Below are 9,262 nucleotides of genomic sequence, written 5' to 3'. Positions count from 1 at the left end.
TGCCCCTAGCCACAAGCTTATAAAAGCATTCTCACTTTCTGAACCTGTGAGTCTTCCTCAGGATTTGTCCACTGATGTCAGTTGAGGCCTGCAGACTTTGTTCTTTTAGAAAGAAATTAATAATAATAACAATACAATAATGAACAAATGAACAATACTCCCATGGGCTCTGCAAAATTACTTTGTAATGGGCTGGGAAATTGAATGCACCTGTATTCACTCCCCACCACTAAATCAATACAGAGTTAAACAGCTTCAAGGATTGGTTAGGAGTTTATTCACTGCTTTCCTCAGGGCGTCCTTCACCTCCGTGTTCCTCAGGCTGTAGATGAGGGGGTTCAACATGGGGATCACCAGTGTGTAAAACACTGAGGTCACTTTATCTCTGACCATGGAATAGCTGGAGGTGGGACGTAAATACATGAAGAGGAGGGTGCCAAAAAACAGGACCACAGAGGTTAAGTGGAAAGAGCAGGTGGAGAAGGCTTTGTGCCGGCCCTTGGCAGAGCGGACCTGCAGGATGGTGGAGATGATATAGACATAGGAGAGGAGGACAGTCACAAAGCTGCTCACTGTAATGCAGCTCATGAAAGCAAACGTCACAATCTCATTGATGTGGGTGTCAGAACAGGAGAGCGCCAACAGTGGGAGGACGTCACAGAAGAAATGATTAATGATGTTGGAGCTGCAGAATGACAGCCGAAATGTACAACACATGTATATCATTGAATCCACCACTCCCACAGCATACACCCCAACCACTAGCTGTTTACAAAGGTGCCTGGACATGGTAACTGTATAGAGCAGTGGGTTACAGATGGCCACATAACGGTCATACGCCATCACAGCCAGCAAGAGGCACTCAACATCTCCAAAAATGATCGAGAGATGCATTTGCACAGTGCAGGCAGTGAAAGAAATGTTTTTCCTCTCAGCTAAGAAATCCAGCAGCATCTTAGGGGAAATTATCAAGGAAACACAGAGGTCACAGAAAGACAAATTATTGAGGAAAAAGTACATGGGGGTATGGAGTCGGGGATCAATTGTGATTAACAAGATCATCCCCCCATTCCCCACCAGGGTGACACCATAAATCAGTAGGAATACCACAAAGAGGGGGACCTGCAGCTCCGGATGATCTGTCAGTCCTGAGAGAATGAACTCAGTCACCTCCGAGTGATTTCCCTCTTCCATCTCCTCTGAACAGAGATCAGACAGCTACACAGATGTGGGCAGGTGGATGGTGCAGAAAATCTGTCCCTTCTCTGTAATGAAGTAAGTGAAGATAAATGGAGATAAGATTCTTAATGGACATCAGTACCTGCTCCGGAAAGGGGTTTGTACACAGATCCAGATGTTCACAGCTGATCATTCCAGGTGTTTGATAAAATGCAGACACTGTGCAAACACAATACCGTGCAGGTTAATCATGCCCCCGCCCCCCACAAACACTCCTGTTCACTACTCCAAACAAAAAACTGTGACTTGTGACTCTGCTGGGAGAGAATCAGTCTGCAGGGTTTATTCCTTAGTTAAAGAAGGGGTGAGAGGAAAGGAGTGTCAATCTTTCCACCCTCTTTGGGCAAGGGGACCTCGATGGCTTCGCGTGTCGGTTTGGGGTAAAGTTCCTCAATGTGCTAATTAAGCTGTTTGGCATTTACTGGAGTGTGTATGAAAACCCAGAGTCATCATGGGAAGCCCTGGCTTCAGTGACTAGGTAATCGCCTTTTTTTTCCAACCCAGCAGGTCGCTCCTTTAGCTGAAGGGGTTTCAGTTGGGGCTGACGCTTTCGGTGCTGGAGGTCTGGAATTCAATACCTGCTGATCCCAATGGTGTCTGTATATGTGTGTGTGTGACTGTAATTCAGGACAATAGCACGTACCTGCTTAGAAGAGAGAGAGAGATGTTTTGGTGTTTCCTCATTGAAAGAAACTGCCAATTAGGAGCATTCGGGAAGTTTTATACTGAGATGTGTGATCTATGGGACATGATTCCTGAAGCAACTGGGAATACCTGAGCTCAGAGAGACAAAACACCGAATTAATGCATTCAGTGAACCAAAGCTACCTTCAGTGTAATTGGTGCCCTGGGGATTAATTTGACCTACTCTTTCTTACTGTGTTATTAAATGATGCAATTTCTACCAGAGTTAGAGAGTATGAGGTTAGCGGTATATTTCATCCTGCTGTATTCAGTGCAAGCTGTGTACTGTGAAGAGCTGATCCACAGAGGTTTTGTGTGTGTGTTTGTGTAGACCAAAATCTTTTAGCTAAAAACTTAATATTTCGACTTGGAAGTACCATGGGGGTTCCTCAGATACCACACACCACCAATCTCTTTCATGGACTGGTCTCCCAGGAGACACTACATTCCCCATGATGAATGATGGTCTCTCATCTTGCTGAACTGCCCTGGAACATCACCAGAGTCCCACAGCCATGGTTTAGGGAGGAAGGGTGTTAGGTATTTTGATGGAAATCTTATAATTTATGGGGAAAAGATAATTTCTTGGAAAAATAATTTATTCACTGCATCTGAGGGGATAAAGGAAACAGCCATTGGATTGGGGGATGGCTTCTGACCTAAGATGTTTGGTTAGTGAGACTGCTGAGAGCATGTGGTGAGGAAACTTTTGCTTTGAATTTAACATCATTTTTTAACTTAGGAAGAAGTTGCATTCTAGCTTAATTTTTCTTGAAACAATCTCTGACTTCTATGACTCCTTATTTGCACTCACATAAAATCTATCTTTATAGTGAATAAACTTTGTTTTTTATTGTTTTATCTAATCCAATGTGTTTAAATAGAAGTGTCTGAGAAGCTAAGTTGTAGGCATGTTAGTGATATTAAAGAAATAATAGATAGTGTAGCTTGTATTGTCCAGGAGAGGACTTGGCAGTGCAGGACGTACATTTCTGGAGAGAAATCGAAGAGTGCGAAATGTGTTGGGGTCACCCTGCAGTATAACCGAGGGTGGTGAGAGCCTGAGTGTAACCCAACTATTCCTGGCCAGGTTGCAGTTACACATATATGCCTCCGGTGTGATTCCCATGCTTGATGGTTGTTTGTGAGTGGCCAAGGTGAAAGCCACTTCAGCAAGGCATTGCAAGGTTGCAGGCAGGTGTGACACAACTGCTGATTAGTCTGAGTTGGACCCTGGTATGTAACAGCACCAAACTAGAAAATATCCCAGTAACACCAAAGGTGCGGTGCTGACTGACAACAGTGTTCATTTGACATGAAAGGGTAGGTCCACCAAGGGATGGGCCCATGCACTGATCCATGGCTGCAGACGCACAAGGACATTGTGGTCATCACCTCTCCAGAAGGAGATCCAAGGCAGGCCCAGTAATGACTCTTCCCTTCTTCACTACGGTAGTAGAAATTATCCCGCAAGGGTGTGCAGGCTTGGCTGGCATTATCAGTGCTCCAGGAAATGTTCATGCCCCCTTCTCCTAAGTGGTGCCAACCTGTGAGGCATTGCAGGGTCGATTGTATTCGTAGGAAAAATTGATGATCCAAGTCAGATATATTCTTTGGTATAATCTGTGGGTGAGGGTTACAAAGAATGTACACAAAGTCCTGCTTCCCTGAACACCACTAGAAACAACCAAAAACCAGCAATCCCTGTGTCCAAAGTCTGTCACCCCAGTCTCTGCCCAGGAAACACTATGCCCATACTTCCTCTAAGAGCCATTCTCATAACACCTCCTGCTGTCTTCTGTGCCTCCTGTGACCCACAGGTGCCTAGGGCCATCCTCACTGAAAACTCAAAGGTCAGGGCAGGCTGCAAAAAGGTGGATATTCCCCAAACTGGTGGTTTACACTCAAGATCTCTGCAGCATCTCTGCAGATGTTGCAACAAATTATCTCTGAGCAGGCCAGCTCCCTTCTGATTCTTTTGTTAATTTTATTTATTTCCTATAATTTATAGTCTGTGAAATAGAGTGTGACATTGCACCCCACAATTCTTTATAGAAATAGGCTCATGAATGTAAATATGACATAACTGGAATGTGTTTTATGCAAGATATGCCATGCAACGTATCTCTGCAAAGGTTATGATCTACCGGATATATTCATCCTATTTGCATGTGTGTAAAATGTTTGTATTCAAAGTTATGAATATTGGCCTTGTACTTGTTTGTTTTAAGTAGCCTCAGTGAAGCAGTTGGTCAGCTTCTTGAGAAAAGACTATTCTCTGGAAGTGCCCAATCCAGAAACACTTAAGCTAACAATGAACTTTGAGAGACACCAATCCACATGTGAGATTTCCTGGGAATGTGGCTTCGGCCTCTGTCATAAATAGAAAGGGAAGGGTAAACCCCTTTAAAATCCCTCCTGGCCAGAGGAAATCTCCTCTCACCTGTAAAGGGTTAAGAAGCTAAAGGTAACCTCGCTGGCACCTGACCAAAATGACCAATGAGGAGACAAGATACTTTCAAAAGCTGGGAGGAGGGAGAGAAACAAAGGGTTTGTGTGTCTGTCTACATTTTGTCTTTGCCGGAGATAGACCAGGAATGAAGCCTTAGAACTTTTAGTAAGTAATCTAGCTCGGTATGTGTTAGATTATGATTTCTTTAAATGGCTGAGAAAAGAATTGTGCTGAATAGAATAACTATTTCTGTCTGTGTATCTTTTTTGTAACTTAAGGTTTTTGCCTAGAGGGGTTCTCTATGTTTTGAATCTAATTACCCTGTAAGGTATTTACCATCCTGATTTTACAGGGGGGATTTCTTATTTCTAATTACTTCTATTTTTATTAAAAGTCTTCTTGTAAGAAAACTGAATGCTTTTTCATTGTTCTCAGATCCAGGGGTTTGGGTCTGTGGTCACCTATGCAAATTGGTGAGGCTTTTTATCCAACATTTCCCAGGAAAGGGAGGGTGCAAGTGTTGGGAGGATTGTTCATTGTTCTTAAGATCCAAGGGTCTGGGTCTGTAGTCACCTAGGCAAATTGGTGAGGCTTTTTACCAAACCTTGTCCAGGAAGTGGGGTGCAAGGTTTTGGGGAAGTATTTTGGGGGGAAAGACGTGTCCAAACAGCTCTTCCCCAGTAACCAGTATTTGTTTGGTGGTGGTAGCGGCCAATCCAAGGACAAAAGGGTGGAATATTTTGTACCTTGGGGAAGTTTTGACCTAAGCTGGTAAAGATAAGCTTAGGAGGTTTTTCATGCAGGTCCCCACATCTGTACCCTAGAGTTCAGAGTGGGGGAGGAACCTTGACATGGTGGCATAGTGGTGGGATTAACCTGAAATCATTTTGAGATCCAGTTGAGATTTTTTTGAACTAGAAATACAGATTTTAAAAAAAAGGAAGTCCAGAAGCTGCTGAAACTGAAAGCAGCTTGTTTTTCTCTGCTTTGTGGCCAAGCAGAGACAAAAGGGGATTATCTTTGTGAATTGCAGGTTTTCTTTGCCTGGAGGCAGGGTACTTAACTCCTGCAGGGAAATTCACAGTCTTCCAACCCAGAGTTTTTTGTTTCCCTAAAAGTAAATAGAAGGAGGGGTGTTCTACCCATTTGCCTGGAGACAAAAGTGGCAGGGTTTTTTTTTTGGATTTTGATTTTTTACAAGGAGCACAAGTTTAAAAAGGAAACTTGTTTTTTCTTTGGGCTGGGTAAACAGGTTTCAAAGTAGTTGGAAGTTTTTGCTTTGATTTGGGCCCAGAGCAGAGACAAAGGAATTGTCTTTTTCTGTAGGCTGACAATCACTATCAGAGAATAGGTATTCTATTCCAGCACAGCAAAATTTTACAGCCAAGTTTTGTTTGTTTATTTCTAAGCCTCGGGTGTAAAGTTAGTTAAAAACAGAGAGGTTAGGATGACAGAATCCACAGCACAACAAAAGATGGAATTAGCCAGATTTCAGGCTGAGGAAAAACAAAAGGAACATGAAAGACAGATAGAACTCATGCAGCTGGAAAAGGAGGTACAGGAGGCTGCCCACAGGAGGGAAATGGAGGCAAGGAAGCATGTGGAGGAGGAGAAGGAAAAAGAGAGGAAGCATGTGGAGGAGGAGAAGGAAAAAGAGAGGAAGCATGTGGAGGAGGAGAAGGAAAAAGAGAGGAAGCATGCACTGGAGATGGAGAAGGTAAAGGCTCAGCAGAATATACCAACAAACCCTAGCAATCCTTCTCCAGGTACCACTCCCCATCCCAGAAAGTTCCCCACCTACAAGGCAGGTGATGATACTGAGGCCTTCTTAGAAAACTTCGAAAGGGCCTGCCTTGGGTACAACATCTCTACTGACCAATACATGGTAGAGCTGAGGCCGCAGCTCAGTGGACCCTTAGCTGAGGTGGCAGCTGAAATGCCTAAAGAACACATGAACAAGTATGAACTGTTTAAATCCAAGGCGAGAGTCAGAATGGGGATAACACCCGAGCAGTCTCGTCGGAGGTTCAGAGCCCTAAGGTGGAAACCAGACGTGTCATTTACCCGACATGCCTACCACATTGTGAAACATTGGGATGCCTGGATATCCGGAGCAAGTGTTGAATCTCCAGTAGATTTGCCCTTCCTAATGCAAATGGAACAATTCTTAGAGGGTGTTCCTGAGGAAATAGAAAGATACATCCTAGATGGGAAGCCCAAAACTGTAATCGAGGCAGGAGAGATTGGAGCCAGATGGGTGGAGGTGGCAGAGAAGAAGAAAACTGGTCGCAGTTGGAGCGGAGACCAGAAGGGACAACCCCAGACCACACCCTATTACCAGGGGCCGCCCAAAGCCCCACCTACCTCCCAAAGAACCCTCCAGACCCCTTATCGTCCCACCACCCCGTTCTCCAGCAACCCTCCTCGCCCCAGTGACCCGTCAGCTGGACGATGTTTTAAATGTAACGAGCTGGGGCATGTAAAGGCCAACTGCCCCAAGAACCCCAACAGATTACAGTTCATTGCACCGGAATCACACCAGAGGTCCACAGGCCCAGATACCTCCCAGATACCCTTGGAGCGGAGGGAAACTGTGAGTGTGGGCGGGAAGAAGGTCACCGCGTGGAGGGACACCGGAGCACAAGTGTCAGCTATCCATGCTTCCTTAGTGGACCCCAATTTAATCAACCCAGAGATCCAAGTGACGATTCAACCCTTCAAGTCCAACTCTTTCGATTTGCCTACAGCCAAGTTGCCTGTCCAGTACAAGGGCTGGTCAGGAATGTGGACTTTTGCAGTCTATGATGATTATCCCATCCCCATGCTGTTGGGGGAAGACTTGGCCAATCATGTGAAGCAGGCCAAGAGGGTGGGAACGGTCACCCGCAGCCAGGCTAAACAAGCCGTGAGGCCTAGCTCTGTTCCGGAAACTTCTATCAGGACCCGGTCAAAGGTGATGGACCCGGACCCCAGGCCAATGTCTGCAACAGCAGTAGTGGATCCAGTCCCAGAGACCCAGACGGAACCAGTCCCAGAACCGGAACCAGCCGAACAACCAACACCAGACCCATTGTCAGCACTGAATCCAGTACTTGCAACCTCAACACCAGAGGGCCCCACCGACCCTGAACTGGCAGCAGCCGATAACCCGACACAAGAGGCTCAGCCGGAGCCTGAACCCCAACATAGTGCACCAGCGGAGAGCGGTTCACAGTCAACAGAAACAGCTCCATCCCCTATATCGCTTCCAGAGGGACCAAGCCTAGGTCCACAATCCAATGAGGAACTGATGTCTCCAGCATCAAGGGAACAGTTCCAGACCGAACAGGAAGCAGATGAAAGCCTCCAGAGAGCTTGGACGGCGGCACGGAGCAACCCACCGCCTCTCAGCTCTTCTAATCGATCCAGGTTTGTTGTAGAAAGAGGACTTTTATACAAGGAAACTCTTTCTGGTGGACACCAGGAAGACTGGCATCCTCAGAGACAGTTGGTAGTTCCAACTAAATACCGGGCCAAGCTCTTGAGCTTAGCCCATGATCACCCTAGTGGTCATGCTGGGGTGAACCGGACCAAAGACCGTTTGGGGGGGTCATTCCACTGGGAGGGAATGGGCAAGGATGTTTCTACCTATGTCCAGTCTTGTGAGGTGTGCCAAAGAGTGGGAAAGCCCCAAGACCAGGTCAAAGCCCCTCTCCAGCCACTCCCCATCATTGAAGTTCCATTTCAGCGAGTAGCTGTGGATATTCTGGGTCCTTTTCCGAAAAAGACACCCAGAGGAAAGCGGTACATACTGACTTTCATGGATTTTGCCACCCGATGGCCGGAAGCAGTAGCTCTAAGCAACACCAGGGCTAACAGTGTGTGCCAGGCACTAGCAGACATTTTTGCCAGGGTAGGTTGGCCCTCCGACATCCTCACAGATGCAGGGACTAATTTCCTGGCAGGAACTATGAAAAACCTTTGGGAAGCTCATGAGGTAAATCACTTGGTTGCCACTCCTTACCACCATCAAACAAATGGCATGGTGGAGAAGTTTAATGGAACTTTGGGGGCCATGATACGTAAATTCGTAAATGAGCACTCCAATGATTGGGACCTAGTGTTGCAGCAGTTGCTCTTTGCCTACAGAGCTGTACCACACCCCAGTTTAGGGTTTTCCCCATTTGAACTTGTATATGGCCGTGAGGTTAAGGGGCCATTGCAGTTGGTGAAGCAGCAATGGGAGGGATTTACACCTTCTCCAGGAACTAACATTCTGGACTTTGTAACCAACCTACAAAACACCCTCCGAACCTCTTTAGCCCTTGCTAAAGAAAACTTACAGGATGCTCAAAAAGAGCAAAAAGCCTGGTATGATAAACATGCCAGAGAGCGTTCCTTCAAAGTAGGGGACCAGGTCATGGTCTTAAAGGCGCTCCAGGCCCATAAAATGGAAGCATCGTGGGAAGGGCCATTCACGGTCCAGGAGCGCCTGGGAGCTGTTAATTATCTCATAGCATTCCCCACCTTCAACCGAAAGCCTAAGGTGTACCATATTAATTCTCTAAAGCCCTTTTATTCCAGAGAATTAAAGGTTTGTCAGTTTACAGCCCAGGGAGGAGACGACGCTGAGTGGCCTGAAGGTGTCTACTACGAAGGGAAATGTGCTGGTGGTGTGGAAGAGGTGAACCTCTCCATGACCCTTGGGCGTATGCAGCGACAGCAGATCCAGGAGCTGTGCACTAGCTACGTGCCAACGTTCTCAGCCACCCCAGGACTGACTGAATGGGCATACCACTCCATTGACACAGGTAATGCTCGCCCAATTAGAGTCCAACCTTACCGAGTGTCTCCTCAAGCTAAAACTGCTATAGAACGGGAGATCCAGGATATGTTACAGATGGGTGT

At 46.3% G+C, this 9,262-nt stretch overlaps 1 protein-coding gene across 1 annotated transcript; it reads right to left on the bottom strand.

Moving 5' to 3' along the window:
• Positions 1-255: 255 nt before the first annotated feature.
• On the bottom strand, positions 256-1,194 carry LOC141989022 (olfactory receptor 5W2-like). The gene has a single exon (XM_074955244.1). The coding sequence runs from the start codon at positions 1,192-1,194 to the stop codon at positions 256-258; it is 939 nt and encodes a 312-aa protein (XP_074811345.1).
• Positions 1,195-9,262: the final 8,068 nt, after the last annotated feature.

The sequence above is a fragment of the Natator depressus genome, chromosome 6, assembly GCF_965152275.1.
Source record: "Natator depressus isolate rNatDep1 chromosome 6, rNatDep2.hap1, whole genome shotgun sequence".
Taxonomy (NCBI): Eukaryota; Metazoa; Chordata; order Testudines; family Cheloniidae; genus Natator; species Natator depressus.
This window is presented reverse-complemented; position numbering and strand designations above follow the sequence as displayed.